The following is a 22529-nucleotide window of genomic DNA, read 5'->3' as shown; positions in this document are numbered from 1 at the left end:
GCACTTGTCAGGAGACACTTCAAATTAAACTGATTATCCAGATGAAGAAGGGTTTCGACCTGAAATGTTGCCTATTTCCTTCGCTCCATGGATGCTGCCTCACCCGCTGAGTTTCTCGAGCATTTTTGTCTACAATCCAAATACTATTGACCAATGGTCAATGGTACGGTTAACTGTTAAAAGAAAATCGGACTCTGCCATAAATGTGCTGAGCTTTTAGAAATCCCATGAAATATCAGGCATTAGGAATAGGAATACTTTATTGTCACATGTGACTAGGCACAGTGAAATTCTTTGTTTTGATACACGATGTATACAAATAGCAGCCAACTACGGCGCTGACAAAGTTACAAAGCACGCCGACACCCCCCCTCCCCCGCCTCCCAACAGTTCCCCTATGCCTGGTCCTCCATTCTTCTTCCCCTCCTCCCTCACGGCAGTCACCCTACACCATGGAATCTCTAAAGACTGGTCGTGTTTGACAAATTCATGGTCATCATAATGAGCTAACAAAGGGAACACTTAAGGAATCAAGGAATATGGGGGGGAAAGCAGGAACAGGGTACTGATTTTAGATGATAAGCCAAGATCATATTGAATGGCGGTGGGCTGGCTCGAAGGGCTGAATGGCCTAATCCTGCACCTATTTTTCTATGTATTCTATGTATGTGGATTTTCAGAAGGTACATCAAATGTTGTTTTATAGAAAGTTATCTACAAGTGCAGTATGACAGAAATTGCAATGGTATGGATGGAAAGTTGGTTAATAGCCAGGAAAAGAGTGTTAGTAAGTGTTGGTGGTATTGGAGTAGGGTGTTAAGTGGTATGCCGATGGCTCAGTGCAAGGTCTGGTCAGTGTTAACATTTAAAAAAGTGGTATCAACATTTACTGTTGACACAAAGGGTGATAAACAAGGCTGCTTGGAATGTTGGCAGAATGAGTTTATAAATGGCAAATCCAATTAGATGCCAAAACGTATTAGGTGATCGCTTCGACTGAAAAACAATAACAAGTTTAATACTTTGTGCAAAGATGTTGAGGGCAGAGAGATCAGCTGACAAAGCATATTTTCATCCCCAGTTGATGGTACCAAATGCACTGTAAAATGACATCAGTACATTGCATTCTGCCTCCACAATTTATTCTACAAAGTTAAATTCAGAGGCAGAATACAATCTGCTGACATGACTACATAACTCATTTAGTGCTACCAACCAGGTATGAATATATTGGCAGTGATTCAATCCAGCACCAGCTCCAAATGGAAGTGCAGCCTTTCAGTACGATTGAAGTTTCCATTCATGCAGTGCCTAATGCAGAAACCCGAGGCTCACCAAGTGCCACATGTCTCACTACACCATCACTGGATTCCACGTACTGAGAAGAACACAGTCCAGGAATCCCTACGTTATATTGGGGAATGGTGAAACCACCTTTCTGTCCTTTGCCAGGCTGGACCTAGGTGAGGAAGGGAGATACTATCGATTTCAGTGTGGATTCTAAATCTGTGAATTAGAATACAAAAGAAAGGCAAATCTTTTCTAAACTTAAGTCAGTTTAGATAATGCTTTTAATTATTTGTAATACTTTTTGTTTATATTATTGATTGCAAACATGTTGAATTATTAAAACTAGTTCATATTAATGGTCTGTTTTACATGCCTCTGAATGACAGGGCATATATTAAAGTTATTAACATAGAAAAAAGGTGTAGGTGTAGGCCCTTCAAACCAGCACCACTATTCAATATGATCATGGCAGATCATCCAAAATCAGTACCCTGTTCCTGCTATCTCCCCATATCCCTTGATTCCGTTAGCCCTAAGAGCTCTATCGGACTCTCTCTTGAATATATCCAGTGAATTGGCCTCCACTGCCTTCTGTGGCAGAGAATTCCTTTTCCTAATCTGACAATAATAATCTGCCTTCCTGTTCTTGCCACCAAAGTGGATAACCTCACATGTATCCACATTATACTGCATCTGCTATGCATCTGCCCACTCACCCTACCTATTGTCACCCTGCAGACTCATAGCATCCTCCTCGCAGCTCACACGGCCACCCAGCGATGTGTCATCCGCAAACCTGGAGATGTCACATTTAGTTCCTTCGTCTAAATCATTAATATACATTATAAATAACTGGGATCCGAGCACTGAGCCTTGTGGCACCCCACTAGTCACTGCCTGCCATTCTGAAAAGGACCAGTTAATTCCCACTTTGCTTCCTGTCTGCCAACCAGTTCTCTATCCATGTCAAAACCCTACCTCCAATACCATGCGCTCTAATTTTGCATACTAATCTTTTGTGTGTGTCCTTGTAAAAGGTTTTTTGAAAGTGCAGATACACCACATCCACTGGCTCTCCCTTATCCAAGTATTAATATACTTGGCGGCTTTGCCCAGTGTTGTAGCCTATCGCGCGAGTTCCTGGGTCGGGCCCAAGACCTGTTCCCACTGAGAGCCAGCAAGTAAGTCCTCCACATTTGGACCAACGGGCACAATCATGTTAGGACTGCCAATGGCATTGTCCAGAGAGACCTAGCTCATTAGTTCCTTGACAGTGTACATGCAGATATATAAAATTATAAGAAGAAATTTTGAAATTTTATGAACAAACAAAAATAAATTCAAAAGTGAAAGAGAAGGGCACAGCTTTGAAACAGCATGCCATTTCCAACTTCCTTCACCACAAGCATCCCCTCCCCACCCGTCACCTTTCCACCACCACTGTCCCATCCCTAAAATGCCAAAGTATAAATTCTACCAACAAAAACTGTAAGTGAAAAATCTGTGGAACACATGTTAGCCACAACAAGTGATGCAGAGACTTTACCTGGAACTTGGCAAGTACTAAACAGTCTGGAACACTTTCTTGGAAACCTACACACCTCCCACACAGATCCAGACTACCTCCCAAGGAGGTTAAGATGGAACCACAAGTTAATAACCTTCTCCCAATTCATCGTAAAGGACAATGAGGCAAACATAGAAAATAGGTACAGGAGTAGGCCATTCGGCCCTTCGAGCCTGCACCATTCAATATGATCATGGCTGATCATCCAACTCAGTATCCTGTACCTGCCTTCTCTCCATACCCCCTGATCCCTTTAGCCACAAGGGCCACATCTAACTCCCTCTTAAATATAGCCAATGAACTGGCCTCAACTACCTTCTGTGGCAGAGGCTTTTTGAAAGTGCAGATATACCACATCCACTGGCTCTCCCTTATCCAAGTATTAATATACTTGGCGGCTTTGCCCAGTGTTGTAGCCTATCGCGCGAGTTCCTGGGTAGGGAGCCAAAGCAAGCGGGGACCTTGACAACTCTGGACCAATACGGTGCAGAAAATAGTCAAATTACCTCGACCCCCAAACAATATGCACACCAGTCCACAATCTAAATGTGATCATTACTTTCCCAACCAAACCATTTAATGTAGTGATACCAAGAGTTCTAAAATATTTTATCTTGCAAGATGAATATCAGAAGTATTAGTTTAATTTAGTTTAAATACTTTGAACTGATTCTTTGTTGGGCATATCAAATCTGTTTGGATAGCATGCAAAACGATTTTCAAGATGCCTCATTACATGTGACACCAACAAACCTAAACCTATTGCACTACCATCTTTGCAAAATAATAGTTACATTTAGAGACTTAAATTTATAACAATAAATGGAGCCAAATGTAATCAAATTTTGTTTGCAACAGGAAGTTCCGAAGAAGCTGAAACCACAGAAATGTTTAAGAACTGCAGATACCGGTTTAAATCGAAGGTAGACACAAAATGCTAGAGTAACTCAGTGGGTGAGGCAGCATAACTGGAGAGAAGGAATGGACGACTTTTCGGGTTGAGACCCTTCTTCAGTCTGAAGAAGGGTCTCAACCCGAAACGTCGCCCATTCCTTCTCTCCAGAGATGTTGCCTCATCCACAGAAATGTTATTATATTAGTTAGCTGCTCTGCAGTTCAGTGTGATTTACTTGGTCAGCAGGAAGAACTTTTCCAAATACCTTGTATGTTCTCTGGAATGGGCAGAATCCCCAGTTGGGAAGTTTTATATTGTGGGTGGAATGTGCCGAATCGACTGAGTATTGGTTTCCTGTTCTATGCTCTTGCACACAGAGATGGCAACTTAATTAGGAATTTACATAAACTAAACATGGAAAACTCTAACTCTATCAAACTGCAATGAAAAAAAGTACATCAAACGAAAGTCATGATTTAAATTGAAGATATAATAGTAAATACTCACCAATAACAGAAAAAATCCCATGTGAAATTGCTTTATTTTAACATTGTTTCCAGAGTTTCTATGTTATATTTCCTTATCTTTCTCTCCAAAAAATATTTTAAGATCTGCATTATTTAGAATATTACATGTAGCATGTACATTGTGCATTAATGTCGCAAGTAATTTTGCATCTCTAGTCTCCAAAGCTTTACATTGCCATGAATGTCATGTCTGGGTTTAATTGTTTAGGTTTATTACTGTCACAAGTATCGAGGTACAGTGAAAAGATATGTTTTGCATGATATCCAATCAGATCAGACAATGTATACATCAATACAATCAACTCAAACCCAAGTACAATAGATGGAGCAAAGGGGAAGATACAGAGTGCAGAAAATAGTTCTCAGCATTGTAGCGTATCAGTTCCAGAGATAAAGTATAAATGTCCGCAATGGGGTAGAGAGCTTATGGAAGGACTGTTCAGAAGCTTGACAACAGAGGGGAAGAAGCAAGTGTTACTTAAAATTAGAGAAATAAATAATCATACCACTGGGTTGTAAGCTGCCCAAGTCTCTAGTTCTAATACCAATTTTACCAACCACACAATAGACAATAGGTGCAGGAGTAGGCCATTCAGCCCTTCGAGCCAGCACCGCCATTCAATGTGATCATGGCTGATCATCCCCAATCAGTACCCCGTTCTGCCTTCTTCCCAAATCCCGACTCCGCTATCTTTAAGAACCCTATCTAGCTCTCTCTTGAGACACACAAGGGATAGTAAGGCAGGAAGAACTGTAAAGTCCCCTTAACTATATGAATAAATAGTACAGTAGTTGGCACCTCTTCCTTCTCTTAATTAAAAGTTATAAACTTTAACTGACTAAGAAGGCCAATGAATTCTAACTTTTTGGATTGTCTGATCCTTTTAAGGAACACTGTATTCCTCTCTTCCATCAAAGATGTCTGAAGCATTCTGGTGCATATTATAACATAACATTTTAAGGGTAGTGGTCAAATCAAGAAAACTGAAGAAGACATGCGTAGGAAGGACCTGCAGATGCTGGTTTACACCGAAGATAGAAGAAAATGTAAGAGTAACTCAGCGGGACAGGCAGCATCTCTGGAGAGAAGAAATGGTGACGTCACCCATTCCTTCTCTCCAGAGATGCTGCCTGTCCCGCATAGTACCTCAGGCATTTTGTGTCTATCTGCAAAAGACAGGCCCTATGCTTCTTCTTCCTATGGGTCAAGCATTAATTAATATCCCTCCCAAGGCCAAATTGACAAAGTATGCCTTCAACTCTAATATTCTACCTGTCTTGATTCTAATAAAAACAGATGTAAATTAGAATTAACCATTTTGCATAATAACACCACACAAATGTATCCGGTAGGGTTGTTATTAGTTAGTGACAGTAACTAATGAAAGTGGAGCAGTTCAAAATTAATGCCTTGGGGTCTTCCCACAATTTATCTCTAACAGATCAGATGCAAACTTCCCTCATACGAACCTCATACCATTGTTTTAGATGATATTGCTACTCTTTCTTCAAAGAAAATGCCTAATTTGGAGTGTTTCTCGTATTCGCTGAACTTGTTTGTGAAAAGGATTAACTGGCTTTGATTTCACTGAGTGGTTGGGAGATCAAAGAACATAATTCTTCAGTCTGTGGGAGATGAGAAGGCAAACATTTCCATGGTAATGAGGATTCATTCTTGGGACACTCAGCAAATTTCCTAATACCCACAAGGCAGAATTTTTTAAAGAGTCACAATGAACAAAGACACTCAAATATGGGTGCCAAACCTCTATAATCCAAATGCAATAATATTTGTACACTCTGGGCAAGTGCCACATTATAGAATGTCCTGTGATGAAACATCTGGGAATAACATTTTACAAAACCTTCAACTAGGCAAGAGCATAAAATAATGAATATCAAATTGCTGCTTTCTTATAAACTGCACCTATTTTTTCTTCCCAAGGAAGTCATGTGAGATTGTTCTCATACCGTATGCTTTATACAGCTATGTTGAAAAAGTGACTAGATGTACAACAAAATGCAGTTGAAAAGCCTATTTGAAAATTTTGAGGAACTCCATTTATATGCAAAACTCCATTAAATGTTTTGAAGTTTTTGATCCCTGTGTGAAAATGTTAGTTTCAAAGACAGTAACCCAATATCTGAGAATTAATCACAACCACCTAACATTCTAACCCTAACCAACAACTTCTAACCCATCCCTCACTCACCCACCCACCAACTGCTCAACCTCCTGTTGCAAGCCACGTACAGGTGACATTTTGAGTGCATGGATGTCCGTGCACGTAGGAGGAAAGAATCAACTGGCATCAGTTTGAAGAAGGGTCTCGACCCAAAACATCACCTATTCCTTCGCTTCATAGATGCTGCCTCACCCACTGAGTTTCTCCAGCATTTTTGTCTACCTTCGATTTTTCCAGCATCTGCAGTTCTTTCTTAAACAACTGGCAATATTTAGTCTCTCTCCAACTGCTCCCAACACTGCACATTTGTCAAAGTACATGTCAAAGCAAATTTAACATAATCTTCTCACTCCATCGTAGTCCAAATCATGTACCATTTTTAAGACACGTATGCTACAAAATATGCTTTATTCTAATATCTTTCAACTTGCAATGAAGCAAAAATAACTTCTGGGTTGGAATCTGACGTTTTTCTGGATGCCAGTGTGAAAAGGTAAAATAAAACCTTTTTACATTCTTGAATTTTACCTCAGGTGGAGTAAAGCTCTATTATACTCTCAAGCTAGTTTCAATAAACAAAGGCCATTCAAACAAAGAACCTGAAGTAAATCATCAACTTCTCAAGCCTTTTGCACCTTTTAATTAAACCACAGCTGATCTGTGGGCCTTAGCTCTATTTACCTGCCCTTGTTACACACCCTTTAATGCTCTTACACAATCTGTTTCTATTAATTATAGTCTTGAAATTTTAAATTCATCCAGGATCAAAGTTTTCGTGGGGGCAAAAGTTAGATTCTCACAACACTTTGCATGTTGAGATACTTGCTGGCATTGCACCTAATTGGGTTGTGTCTAGTTATATCATTTACTCTAGAACTTGCCAATTTAGTAATTAATTTCTAAATCTTTTCTGTCAAATCCATACCTAGCACCATTGGGTTACTCCTTTACCTTATGTAATCTGTCATTAAAAGTTTATGCTTTTAACCCAGTGAATGTACGTCGACGATGCAACGTTTATATTCTGCCAATATCAGAAAAAATGCATATCACCCAGTGCACAAGAATAAATGTGCAGTAACTTAGCAGGACAGGGAGCATCTCTGGAGAGAAGGAATGGGTGAAGTTTCGGGTCGATACCCATCTTCCGACGTCTGAAGAAAAAGAATGGGTGATGTTTTGGGATGAGCCCCTTTTTCAGACCTCTGAAGATGGGTCTCGACCCAAAACATCACCCATTCCTTCACTCCAGAGATGCTTACTGTCCCGATGAATTACTCCAGCATTTTGTGCCTATCTTTGGTTTAAACCAGCATCTGCAGTTCCTTCCTACACAGTAAATGTACAGTATTCTCTTCATCCCACAATCCAAAGGGCAGTTTAAAGCAAGCAGATTCTGTATTTATTAGCCTCCAAATATGAGTGAAGCACAATTTTCACAATTAATTTTGAAAATATTCTCAGTCATCCTTGAGTCGGTGGTAGCTGCATCAAATGGCTGTAGGTTGAAGCCTCACTTCAAATGCCCCAACACATGGTTAAGGGTTCAGCACAGTGATAGTGAAATATTGCACCATTTTTTGGATGAGATGTTTGGGTTGACAAAATAATTTCAAGAAATACACTGAACTAGAAAGTTATCCCGGTGTTCCAGCTAACATATTTTCCAAACAACACCATAAAAGAATGTTGTTTTAAATAACATCTCATTGCTACCTTTGGGACTTTGCTGAACACAGATTGGCTGAAATATCTGCCTACTTCAACACTTTATTGGCTGTAAAGTGTTTCAGAACAAATGCTTAAGGAAGGCATCATATGAAGAAAACAATTCTCTTTCCATTTTGTTTAAACAAATACCCAATAAAAAGTGCTGGAAATACACATCAGTTGTTTCATTATCTATAAGATGAGTCAATCTTGATCCAGAGCAGTGATGTGATAGGATTATCAGAAAACTAACTTATTTGTCTTTCAGACTTTTGAAAATTAAATGAGTAGCTTTACATTTCATAGTCATAGAGTGATACAGTGTGGAAACAGGCCCTTTGACCCAACTTGCCCACAGTGGCCAACATGTCCCAGCTACACCAGTGGGCCATATCCCTCCAAACCTGTCCCATTCACGTACTGTCTGACTGTTTCTTAAACATTAACATAGTGTGTGTGTGTGTGTGTGTGTGTGTGTGTGTGTGTGTGTGTGTGTGTGTGTGTGTGTGTGTGTGTGTGTTTTAATTAGTCAAGTATAAGTAACATTGATTATTATTGTCTTTGTATTTTCAACTAACTAATTATAAATATCATATATTATTTATTTATTTGGTAAAAGTTTCTTCATAATCAAAATAAATTCCTGATCCCAGTTTAGGCTCAAAATGTAGTCAACAAAGAAAATTACTATGACCGATTAAATTTATATTAAAGTACTCAATATTTTGGCCATTCAAAAATCAATTAACTATCAGATTACCCCTCCACCAATAATTGCACTAAAATCTGACCAGTACGGCAAATAACATAATCAATGCCTCATTTTTCAGACCATGTTTGTTCGTGCACTACAGATTGCACCCGGCTACTAATATCTGAAAGGTATTGAATTGTACAGCACAAAACAGTCCATTGGGCACTTATTATCCTTGCCAACCGGTAGATTGGCTATTTCATATATCCTTCGTGTACCTGGACCTGCATGGTATCTAAGGAACATTGCACGGAATCCCATACTGGGTTCTCCAGCCCAACGACTGATGTCTCGCCAAACCCATGCTCCCCTGCCTGTCTCCCAGCAGCTGTTGCAGCCACAAGTTCGTTCCCCGCCTGCGGTTCAGAAACAACTACAATTTAAACGTGACCCGCAGAGGCGGTTCTTCGACAAGTCCAGCAAGCCACTTAAACCTCTTGCACGTGGACAAGTGGTTCGTCTGCAAACCGACAAGGGCCATACACGCCTGGGACACATCCACAGCTCTGCCAAAGAACCACGATCATACCTGGTCGAAGTGGACGGAGTCATCTACAGACGTAATCGTCAACACATCCTTCCGGTGAAGGAACCGCGTCCAGCGATTCCATATCGCGATGCCCCGCGTCTCGTGCTCCCTCCCACAGTCGGTCCCGCGCCCCCACCACCAACCGTCGTTCCTACCGTGGTCTCTCCGCGTCGTTTGGCGCCTGGCTCGCCTATCTCGTCTCCCACTCCCCACTCCCATCCCCGGTATCTTCTAGAGCGAAAGGAGGTGAGGCGGTCTCATACCACACACGGGCCGGACGGGTTTGCAGGCCACCCGTTAGATATGGCGGTTTTGTGTAACTTTGCAAATGTATTCTTAACATTCTGCTTATATTGCTTAGCCACCGATGTTTCTTTATTTCTACAAGAAGAGATGTAGATTGGCTATTTCATACTAGTCAATTATAGTGCTTGTTAATAGTAGCTACAGGCACGGAAATCGCTATCAAAATATGGGAGGGACCGGGGGACACAATTTCTTGGCGACCGCGCGCGCATGCACACACTCACACGAGGCTTCAGACGTGGGCCCTGTGAACGGAAATTACAGCTCAATCCAGCGCGAAATGCAGCTAAACTCTGCCTGTCACGCCGGGTTAACTTACAGCCCCGCCTGGACTGATGGGACACCAGCCTGGAGTCATGGAGCTAGTGCTGCTTCTCCGTGCTGGCTGTAAACCTGGACCATATCTCCCGCAAGTCCAGGCAGGGCTGTAGGTTAACCTGGCGGGACAGGCAAAGTTGAGCTGGGTTTAGCGCTGCTTCTCTGCGCTGGCTGTGGGCCTGGGGGTACCGCTCCTGTCTGACTCCCGACGCCTCTGGCCACCCCCGGGCATGGGGGGGGGGGGGGGGGGGGAGGGCGGGGGCACTCGGGTGGGGACGGGGATGGTCCAGTGGCGGTTCGGCAGCTATTGCAGCGCCGGAGAGCCGGGATCGATCCTGGCTGCGGATGAGGCGCAGGTCTGTGTCCAGGGCTGCCGAGAGTGTTTTGGCACGTCTCCCTCCTCCAATCACCGTTCACTATCCTGTCCTCCACCCCCCCCCCCCCCCCCCCCCACCACTTCCACCTCTGACCGACACCTCCCTCCTCCAATGATCATGCTGAATCATCATGTCCCGCCCCCATTGCCTCCTGACCTACGCCTCTCTCGTCCAATCGGCGCCCTCGATCAGCAGTCCCACCCCGACTGTCTCGCAGAAAGCAGAGATTTCACAAGGTTTTAAAATCCGGATTAGAAAAAATGGGGGGGAAATCATCCCCCACCTCTCAAAACAGGGCGGGGACGTGTCAGAGTATTTTGTCACAGAGCACAATGTTCTTATCTACCTTGCAATAGAATTATTTAAAATAAACTATTTTATTTCATTTTTCATCCAGATAGATTCTTCAGTAAGTGTTGATTGTGATGGATCACTCCTACCCAAAACCCATTCCAATCTCCTTAGTCTATTCAGCTCTTCACTGACAGAACACTGATTGCATCTGCACCTTTCCTTCGGTTATTTCTACTAATAATCTCATAATCACCTTCTCACCAAACATCAGTTCTTAGCATCTTTCACTCCCCGTATTCCCAGACTGTTCTTTATTATACTTACCCTACGATAAGAGTCATGCAGTGATAGAGTCACAAAACGGGCCCTTCAACCCAACTCACCTCTGCCTACCAAGATGCTCTATCTAAGCTAGTCCCATTTGCCCGCATGTGGCCCATATCCCTCTAAACCTTTCCTATCCATATACTTATTCAAGATCTTTTAACTATTGTTATAGTACCTGCCTCAACTATCTCCTATAGCAACGCGATCCATATGCCTACTACCCTCTGAGTGAAAATGTTGCCATTCAGGCTCATATTAAATCTTGCCCGAACCTTAAACCTATAATTAGTTTTTGATTCTCCTACTCTGGATAAAATACTCTGTATATATATTCATCCTATCTATTACCTTTGTTATTTTACAAATAACTATAAGATCACCCTTCAGCCTTTACACATCAAGGAATAAAGTACGAGCGTGCCCTACTTCTCCCAATAGCTCAGGCACTGAAATGCTGGCCACGCCTTCACAAATCTTCTCTCAACCCTTTCCAGCTTAATGACATCCTTCCTATAGCATGGCGATCAAAAATGGACATAGTACTCCAAATTCAGCCTCATCAACATCTTGTACAACCGTAACATAACGTCTCAATTTCTATACGCAATACCCTGACTGATAAAGGCCAATGTACCGAAGGTATTCTTTACAACCCCATCTAAGTGTGACCCCTCTTTCAGGGAACTATGTGCCTGTATTCACTCTACAACATTTCCAGGGCACTACCGTTACACTTAATTTGTCATTCCTCAGCCCAGTTGCCCAGGATCAAGATCCTGCTGTAATATTTGGTTAACCGTCTTCACTGTCTACAATACCACTGACTTTAGTGTCATCTACAAATTTACTAATCATGCCATGTTCATTCTCATCCAAGTTGTTGATCTCAACCATCTGCCATGGCAAACAATGGGGTAAATTATTTTGTTTAGTCATGCAAGGCCTTGAACGTCATAAAGCAGCCCGAGTGATTCATACTAAACTGGCACAACATCACTTTGTCATGCATCTAACAATTTCCAGCCGGTCCATTTTGGAGGCAATGATTAAGTTATAAATGCCAGCTTAGTTACTGAGGATAAATCCCGAAAAGTGCAGCACTTCCCAAGTACTTCGTAATTATGCCAGTATAGCCTTTTGGCTCACAGCTCTAGAATGAGACTTGAATCTACAAACTTCCATCCCAGAGTTGAGAGTAGTAATCAACACCACATTACTTTGAGCATCTTCCAGCACCATGTGGCTAGGAGCATTCTAAAAACCTCTCAAACAACAAATTTATCTCCGTCATCATCAAGTGCATTAAAATAATCCACTACAATATATCAAAAGCAATGAAAAAAAGTCATAAAGCTTTTGCACCGCATTAGCAATTAACCATGTGGGTTTGTCAGTTTTGCAGCTTCATAAATCTACACACTGAGCACTCATTTCATAAGAAGGAAACTGATGACATTTATATAATATGTTACAATGTCAAGTAAATTACCTGGAACTCCACACTTTGACATGTTGGTATGATGTCTTGGTCGAATGGAGGAACGCTTGTAAACAACATGAGGGTGGCCTTTGCCATATGTAAAGTCACTGTTATAGTCCATAGATATATTCTGTAATGGCTCAATGAAATACTGATCCTCTTCTGTTACAATAACACCATGCTTCGGAAAACAAAACAAATTATCATTACTGCATGCAAGAATTCATCCTTTTTAATTAGGGCCAAAAGATCAAACCAAAACATTCCTAGAATAGAAATGTACCTGAACTGTGCACATTATGTTTTCCAAACTTTGAACTTGTATTTTAAGATTAAATAACAAAATTATTAATTATATATTTACAACAATTACTTGGCAATATTATCTAAAAAGGTAAAATAATCATCTGAATAATTAAAAGCTCCATTTTCTTTCAATACATTGCTTTCGTGGGTCACTTTGTTATTCCTCTGGATATTTTTGCGGAGGGGTTACACTGCAATTCTCTGGTTGTTAATCGTTCTTCAAACTGTTTTCTTCCAAAAATGGGGATTCCAGTGTATTTTAGTACTTTTAAGTAAATCTACCAACTAGGTATTTGCAAAAGTAATTTACATCTAAACCAAATTCAAAACCAAAGAAAAGGTAGTTAAATTGCTAAAAAAAAAAAAGAGTCACCATCTATGCAACAAAACTATGGAGTTTATATTCCTTCTAAGTTAGCAGAAGCATATTGTTCCCTTACAGTGGCTATCTCTATTATGGCAAGATAAACATAATTTGTAAACACGAAACAAGAAGCTAGTTAAGTTTCTAACTATTCTCACAACAGCACAAATAAATATCTTGTTTAATTAAACTATGGGAACTGCATGAAGCATTTTACAGAAAACTGTACTTTGGAACGCTGCACGGGAGTTTCGATATTCTACGTGCTTCTGAATAACATTCCGTCTGCAGAGGCCAGTGAAAGGGTCCTGCCTCTTTAAGAGCTGGCTACCCTTCCCACTGCGGTGGATCATATGCAAATTAGCCATGTGCATCCTACAGCGGGGCAGCTGCTTGAGTTTCCACTCCTGCAACTATTATGTCGGTGCAGTTCAAATTTCAGGCAGATGCTGATAACAGTTTATACTTTACAAAACAAAATAAAGAGAGGATTAAAACAACATCCCAAATTGGAAAATCAAGCTGAATGTTCTACTCACCAGGCCATTGCAGTTGCTTAAAGCCACTTGTGTAGTGCTGTGCTCATGTTTTACATATCCCACGTAATAGCAGTTATCAATAAAATCGTGTTTCCATTGTGGACCATCAATCCCCCAATATTCTACGATAAAATGTCTGGAGATTAATTTAGTGTTTAAACTTAAGTTTAAATGAAAGTGCTTTCCATAGGCGGACAGCCTGTAAAATAATTTAGTATCGGTTGGATCTCGGGGTGGAACATCCGAACTTCTCCTTCGCCTCGAATGCTTATAGTTGTTCCCGCCGCTGTCGTTCAGGAAATCTCCGTTATGGTCCACTCGGACAGGAACCGTTAGCTGATAATGTTCAAGGTAAGAAAGGAATTCCTCTTTGAAATCACAAGATGGAAAGATGCAGGAAACAGGCGTGGAAGGAAAAAAAAGGACATGACAAAGTACCACTAAAATCGGAGTCAAAATTCATTCCAGCTAAATTAAAGGGAAGTGGCTATCAAGTATTTTCAAAACAGCAGCGATGCTAAACTAAGCAATATCATTTTACAATCCAACATTAATAGAATATGTGTAAACATCTTAAGTACATTAAATTCAGAGATGACCAAATTACCAGACATGCAAGAAATAGTCCGCAGTACCATTCCGTGAAAAGTGTCACCCAGTAACAACTTGTAAACTGCAAGATCTGGTACAAATCTACCGTGAACACATCAAATGCAATATGCGGATTCTGCCAATATCGGTAACGCAAGTTTATGCACATTTCTGTCATATACAAAGCATTAAACCTGGACCTCGTTTGCTTTGGATTATATGAGCTATTTTCTGCCAATCCTGGCTTGCATACTTTATATATAACGGGGCTGTCATCGGAAGGGCTCATCCAAAGCCAATCACACCCAATGCAGCGCAATAGGCTTAATGTTTAAATCGTGCTGTCGCAATCGGTCAAACGTTGTTGTATCTGAGACAAATATAGTTGCGAGAATGAATGTGGCCCAACAATAGCCAATGGGAGGCAATCTGTGCTTTAAAGCGTGGTGATGTGGCGCTACTCTACGGTGTATGCGGTCATGCTGAGATTATCCTACCTTGAGAACTGTAAGAAAGCCTTGTGTCACTGTCAAATTCCGAAGCGGCCATGACTAGGCTCAAAATCCAAGTCACCGTCTTCCACAAAATTTCCATAATTCAGTGAACCAAAAGCTGTGTGTGGCTACCTTTGCGCTAGACGGTTTCTTCGACTCCAGAAGCGCACCGTGACAAACCCATGGGGTCCGTGCTGCTGCTGCTGTTGCGGCGGCGATGGTGGCGGTGGCGGCGGCTGCGGCGCCTCAGCGCCGAATGGCCTGGCGGCCCCTGCACCAGCCCGCGTGCCCGCTCATCGCCGCGCCCTAAACCAGGCAGCCGCAAAGCGCCAGACCCTCAGCACCGACACTCAGTCATCCGCCTGCCTGCAGAGAGGGGGAGAAACACACACCATTAGTCCGCTGCCTCTCCACTTGTACCTGGCGAGCCAGCAAGCAAACAATTTACTTTAATCAGGTTGCAAATAGGTTTCATTTAATCGCAAATAGGTTTCATTTCACTGTTTGTTTAAAATAAAATATAAAATGAAATCAATGAATGCACCGTTACTGCTGACAACGTGATGTTGCAGAGGGCTGGAATGCAGAGCACATGAGGGAGGGAATGCATATACCTCCCTCTCAAAAGCCCCGGGTTTGCTGACTTCCAAACAAAGCCCCTGGCAGAGTTGACATCTAAACATCCGATTTCTAGCCAGAAGGAGCGGTATGACTTGTGTGCCTTTCTAATCTAAAGGAAAACTCGTCAGCCTAGGCAGCGAACTACCTCGTTCTTCCGAGCACTCCTGTCTGACTTCCCAGCGAATCCAAAAGCTTTTTTTCTGCACTTAAAAGTCCCAGAGCAGCGTTTTCCCCAAACTCGTCGGCTTCCCTGGTAACCTCGAGTCCGACCTCAATGGTCCAACAGGCAAGGAAGCGAATGAAAGGTGGAACATCGGGTGGAGAAGCCGAGGCCACCACCAGCCCCTCCTCGCTTGTTGCTAGGCGGAGCCTGCTTATCGCCAACCATCTGCTTCACGTTAACTGCCTCCATGTATAGGTAGGTTTATTATTATTATTGTCACGTGTTCCGAGCTACAGTGAAAAGCATTGTTTTGCATGCTATCCAATCAAATCAGACAATACTACACATAAATACCACCAAGCCATAGGAGAATGGGAATAAAATAGAGAGAAGGTGGAAGCAGATGTGAAGAACTAAAATGGAAAGGAGCAGGGGAGTTGGAATGGAAAGGGTGATCAAGGAGGGGGTGGTTGGGAGGATGAAGAGATTAAGAGGGGGAGGTTTACAGCTAGGAGGGAGGTGAGATGTAAGAGAGAAGGAATTAGGAGAATCTGGAGGAAGAGGGCTAAAATCAAGAAACAGTTTGGTATGGAGGGGAAAGGCTGGAGCATCAGACAGGATGGAGGTTGGACGGGAGGGGGGCGAGGAGAGAGAAAGACAATTAGCCAGTACATAGACGGTGATGGATACAAGATGAACAGGATTAGTTTGGAGGGTGAGGGAAAGTTAGAAAGGGTAGGTTGGAGAAAGGATTGGAGAGAGGAATGGAAAGTTAAGGAAACAAGATAAGAATCAAAGGTAGAGGCAACTGGGAAGATGGGAAAGGAGGGGGGGGGGGGAGTTGGCAGTGACATTGGGATAATGGATGGATAAGGTGGAAAAGAAAAAGGGGAAGTGAGCGGATGGAACAAGACAGAACAGAACAATGTGAAGAAAATAGAATAAAAGGAGGAAGGGTAAGCAGAAAGTTTGGAGAAAGTTTGAAGGAGGGGGTTTGGAAACAGAAGAGAGCAAAGTAAGCAAGGCAATGTGCAAGGAGAGGATGGAATGAACAGAGAGTAGAAAGAGTCCAATGCATAGAACCTGGGTTGGAAGACAGGGGAAGGTGAACAAATAGAAATATCATCTTGAGTGGGGGAACAGAATGATGAGTGGAGAACAGAAATTGAGAACATTGGAGAGGGGGATGGAGAAAGGCTTGGACAATAGAATAACACCAAAGATTAGGAGGATGAGAAGTTTACATATCCCTCTTCTATACTCCCATTATCTCCCTACACACTATCCTCTTTCTGCAAATCCTTCACCTATCCTCCTTTCAACTCTCACATATCTATCCAATATTCAGCTTTTAAAAAAATATATAGTACCTTAAAGGACACTAGTGATAGGGGTCATGTTTTACGTGGTCTTTTTTCAATTTTCTACTATGCCAGTTTTTTACAACTCTGCACTCATCCTTGCTTCTCTGCCAAAGCCATGTGCTTCCACCCCACCAGCATTCACATTTGAAAGATCATTCTTTACCATCACAAAACACATCCTCCTATTTCCTTCCAATATTCCAAAATACCTGAAAAAGCAACAAAAACTGCAGATGAAATCTGAGATGAAAATACTGGAAATACTCACCTGGTCAGGTAGCCTGTGTGGAAAGAGAGGTTTTCATTGATGAAAAGTCATCAACGTGAAATGTCAGCTATTTCTCTCTGCACAACACAGCCTGATCAGCTGAGAATTTCCAGCATTTTATGCTGTTATTCCAAGGGACCATTACCTCCTTAACTTCCTGAATCACGAGTAGTACAACTTCTTCCTACAGCACTCTCCTGTGCCAACATAGAAGTTGCAACATTCCTCTTAATTTCCTCCTTCCCACATCCAAAGCTTTTTCAGGTGAACTCATACATATTTCATTTTAGCATACTGGACTTGCTGGTCAAAACTTGGTCTCTTCTATTTTGAGGAGACAAAATGAAAATTAACTGATCACTTTTATGGCAAGCTTAGTTCAAACCACCTAGTCTCTTCCAAATTCCATGTCCTTCATGCTTTGACTTCTTAGTTCTCTGTGCTGATCCATTGATGTTCACTATAAGCTTTAGTACTGCACCTCTTCTGTCCACTGGGCCTATTATATCCTTCCAGACTCAAGACTGTGATTTAGCTATTCCATTTACATTTTCCTTTCAGGTTCTCAACTTATTTATCCAGACTATTATCATCCTTATTACCATTTAAACTCTCATGTCTTTCAGCCTATCATGAACCTACTGTCTCACTTCCTTCAGTCATTAGCATCTTACAACTTGCTTTATCTCTTTATCTCCAGCCCTGATGAAATATCATTGGACTAAATTCTTAACCATGTGTTTTCGTCCACAAATACAACATGATCTGTTGAAAATTTCCATCATTTTCTGTTTTTATTGGGAGAGTAAATGTGTGAGCAGTGGAATCAGTCAACAATAGGGGACAGAGAAGCTAATGGAGGGGATCACTTGAAAGAATATGACAAAGCTAAAAAGACTGTGGGAAGTAATGAATGAACAATAGGGGTGGTTAAAGGGGAGGGGAAATCTGTTTAAGGAAATGGAGTGCAATTGTGAAACTGCAACAAAGAAAAACAGTAAGTACCAAAGAATAAAAGGGAGAGAAAAGAACCCATTCAGAATATCAAGGGAATTTTTGGACCAAGAAGAACAAAAGCAAGGCAACAGGTGCATTCAGGTTAGAACAAAGGACAGGTGAAAAATGGAAAAGGATGGGAACATGGGAGGACAAGGGGAGTAACGCTAAAGCAAAACAACATGGAGAAGGGAGAAATTATATAGGAAAAGTAGCAAAGGATTGAGGAAAATATATGCCCAGAGCTTTAGAGCAGCACCAGGAGAACAGAAATATCAGGGAAACCGTAAACAAATGTGAAACACAAAAGGACACAAAGTGCTGGAGTAACTCTGGCAGCATCTCTGGTGAAGATGGATAGGTGACATTTCAGGTCCAGTCCCTTCTTCAGACCAGTATGACGAAGGTTTGAAACTTTAAATGTTACCTAATTGCGTTCTCCAGAGATGCTAGCGGACCTGCTAAGTTAAGCCCCTGTCCCACGTAGGAGACCTAAACAGCAACCTCTGGTGACCTTGCCCGCCACCCAAGGTTTCCATGAGGTCACTGGAGGTTTTGGTCACTCTCCCTAATGGTCGAAAGTGGTTTCCGCGCTGTCGAGGCTTCATCTAGGTTGCTGCTATTTTTTTCATGTTTAAAACCGGCCTCGACTAAAAATAGTTTGCCGTTTACAAAATCGATAATTTTTTTGTCGCAGGTCTAGTCGAAGCCGGTTTTCTTCATTGTCGAGGAAGGTTTTCAAAATATGCGTGGTAGGAGGTTGCAGGGTCACCTTGACCTTGATTATTTTTTTTGAGTGGCGGGCAAGGTCACCAGAGGTTGCTCTTTAGGTCTCCTAAGTAATAATAGTCCCCTATTATTAACCAGCATCTGCAGTTCCTTGTCTCAGCAGACGTGGAGCCTTGGATAGTGGACTGGGCCAGCCGCTCACCAGCACAAAGCCAGCCCAGTGCAACAGGCAAAGGACACCTCAGGACGATACCGGCAGATTCCAGGGACTGAACGAGAGAGAGAGAGAGATGTCTGCGGAGATTTGATTAGGTCCACTAGGGGAGGACGACGGGGATGGTGAGATTCAGCAGCATCTCGCGGTGAATGGAAGCGGGAGAATAAATAATTCGCAAAGTCTGAAAATCAAAACAAAAATAGCAGATGCTAGAAATCACATAGTCAAAACCTAGAGTCCTAGAAACATTCAACAAGTCGGGCAGCGTCTGTGGAAAGAGAGAGGTGAGGTTACAGATTGTGCCGAGTAGTCTTCCGCCTGAAACCTTAACTCTCATTTCCTTTCGGCGGATGCTGCCTGGTTTGCGGAGCACTGGCAGAGAGAGACTCGTACTCACCAGACCTGGCATGAAGCCTGGGCTCAATTCCGCATGATCCATATTTAAAGTCACATATTTTTGAAAATGATAGAGGCGGGGCATGGGAGGAGGGGCAACTTCTACTGTCAGAATATCTAGATCACACCTCATTGGCACATCATAACAGCTGATGTTTAGGATGAAACTGCAACAGAGTTGCAAATCAATGCGGGAGTGTTGGTTCGTGGTCGTCAACGTCAAAATCACAACGAATTTTAAGAAATTAGGAATGGATTATGGAGTGAATAGTTTATCTACAAACGCCCGTTGTTCTTGATTTGTAAACCATTTATCGCCTACCGCTTGTAGGGACTGAGGATCAAGAATAACAGTTAACGCTGACCAAATCAACACATAATCATCCTATTATCTAAATAGACATGCACACTGGAAACCCTCGCCCCCACCCTCGCCCTTCCCGAAATATGAAACGTGAATATAATTTGAGATTTAAGATGAGAGCGCACCATAAACTTACAGAGAGAAGCGGTGGTACAAGTGGCATGCGGGGGTTGCTATGGAGTGAAGGGGGAGGGGCAATGGCCGAGGCAGAGGATATAAAGTCTGCGGTTCCCCGCTGAAAAGCAGTTGTAGAGCTGCTCCTGCCTGGTATTGAATGATTACCATTACAGTGAAGAGATTGTTTTTAAAGTCCCGCAACTTGCATAAGTATTCAGCACAATAAGAAAATTACTTTCTTCTTTCATATTAAAAAAAACCCACAAATGACCCCGATGTAAGGATATTAGCTTTTTATCAAATTTGGGACGGAAATCACACCACGGCCAGACTCTGGAAAGAAAACCAAACTTTGCAGACGTCACCAGAGCAAGGTTTGGCTTTATAACCTGTACTGTGTTTCTTGCGTAGTGCCAAGTTTTCCAGGAGCTGTCAGATTTCTGCTGGACAATCCCATTTTTTTTTTTCAGTGAAGGAGCTACGAAAAGGCTAGACACTACAAAAACACAGCGCACAGCTGGTCTCCAACGTCGGCGCTTCGGCGTCAAAAATGAGAGAAAGTTATAACATTTCAAACATAAGGGGAACAGGAATAGGCTCCATACGGTCGATATAAAGTAACATTCAGCAGCCCATTCCCAGACAGCAGCACAAATCTATTTGGATAAAACGCGTGTGTGACCCAGACAAGTTGGCATTTGGCCCAAATACATTACACCGGCAGCTCAAGTGAAAATAAGTGTCTTTGCAACAATGAAAGAGCTGGAAAGACTATACCTTCTTGCACACTTTCCAGCATTATTTCAGTTTTAAATACATAATTGGATATTTACTTTACCCTTACCACATTCGATTAATTGGATGGAGGCATCCTTAAAAGGAACCCTCATACACCACGCGAGGTACAGATTAAATCAAATAACACCACTTTGCACAGCGCTCGTTGCTCTCCTGAACCCATACGCGAAATTTAGCCATCCTATTTAAAATGCACCAGGAGGTAATCTGCCAAATTAGGGCTTCAAACATATAATCACAAGACAAAATTAAACGATTTCTTTAGTGCAGTTCACTTCACCCAAAAAGTGAAAGAATTGAAAATGTTTCAGTGTCCAAACCCATTAATTTACAATGCAACTCGCAGTGAGCTTCAGCAGTAAATCAACACTTTAAGATAAACAAAGGGGTCTGAAAAATTGTACTAATAGCCTTTACCGTTTTCATCTTCATTCTGGGAAGGTTTTAAGTGCAGCTTTCAAACAATAGACCGTGCACACTGGCGATCCGCACCAACCAATTCTACTCTCTCGAAACCACAAGTTATTTTCATCCAGAACAGAATCCTGCAGTTTGGAGGGGGTGGAGGGAGGTAGGGGGTGGGGGGCGGGGGGAGATTACTGAAGTTACTGACTTGGCAGAAACTGGGATGCAATCAGCTACCACCAAGCAACATAGATTTTTTTTCCCCCACTGACTCCTCTCCCGGGCAGCTGAGTTCGTACAAAGCTCTATGGGACAGTTGCAAAGGCAGGCAGGCAGGCAATACAACAAAGTATTTAAAACAGCACGATCTGGCTACCGGCCTTCAGCCAAGTTTAGACTTGCAATCTGGCAATCCGGTGTGAGCGCCACAGCGTACTTACGTCAGTGAAAAAATGCACAAGCACTTTTTTTTTCCACGGCCCGGTTTTGCGCGCATGTGCCGCGGATCACGTGAAGGGGAGGGGGACGGAGGGGTCCAGTCAGGGTGGAACTGGCATCGGGGAGACCAGCCCAAAGCAATCTTCAAAAAAAAAGATCTGCACTCTCACAGTGAAGTAAGAAAAGAGCGATTGTCCAGCTCGTGTCCCTCTCCTTTTTAATAGTAATAGTGCATCGAACTTTGCTGACTAAGGGTATTCCTCTTCTTCAGTTCAACATGGGGAAACAAAGCACACGTCGGAAACGCACCGTCAACTTAACAGTAATTTTATGGAGGGGAGTATGTGAGATTGCTATTCGTCTAGAGATTATCACTGGCATCGTTTCCTTGTTGTGAAAGTGTCCCCCATTAGGATTATGTTTTTTCAATTTTGGGTGCATCAAGTTAATCTATTATAGTTTAGATCTGTAAAATAAAGTTCAACAGCATTCAATGGTAGAATTCAATCAGCGTTGTCATTCGTCACAAAAGCTCTTGACTTGCATGACTTACATTAGAATGGATTGAAAGTTGAGTTAAGTTGTTACCTCCCAGTATTAGTGCTATGATAAACTCTAAACAACCCCAAACCATTACAGCATTTTTAGGTTGGACTTTTACACACCGGTGATATAATTAGCTCGCTCTCTCGTAATTTATATCGTACAGAATAATATCTGCGTTTATTAATAGGAGAGCGGTTAAACGATTGCCTCGATATATCACCTGCCAAAAACGCAGCATTTACGCTCATGTTAC

At 42.1% G+C, this 22529-nt stretch overlaps 1 protein-coding gene across 1 annotated transcript in view; it reads right to left on the bottom strand.

The window, feature by feature from the left end:
- The window catches only part of adamts6 (ADAM metallopeptidase with thrombospondin type 1 motif 6), a 258203-nt gene extending 236487 nt beyond the window's left edge, over positions 1-21716 (bottom strand). Inside the window, exons 1-4 of the mRNA XM_033029876.1 lie at positions 21305-21716; positions 14858-15220; positions 13770-14137; positions 12570-12741 (exon numbers count right to left, since the gene is read on the bottom strand). Coding sequence (XP_032885767.1) covers positions 12570-12741; positions 13770-14137; positions 14858-14954 — 637 coding nt within the window. The 5' untranslated portion in view covers positions 14955-15220; positions 21305-21716. The remainder of the gene's footprint in view (positions 1-12569; positions 12742-13769; positions 14138-14857; positions 15221-21304) is intronic.
- Between the last annotated feature and the right edge of the window lie 813 nt (positions 21717-22529).

Source organism: Amblyraja radiata, chromosome 1 (genome assembly GCF_010909765.2).
Source record: "Amblyraja radiata isolate CabotCenter1 chromosome 1, sAmbRad1.1.pri, whole genome shotgun sequence".
Taxonomy (NCBI): domain Eukaryota; kingdom Metazoa; phylum Chordata; class Chondrichthyes; order Rajiformes; family Rajidae; genus Amblyraja; species Amblyraja radiata.
Note: the sequence above shows the minus strand (reverse complement) of the source record. Positions and strands in the feature narration are given on the sequence as shown.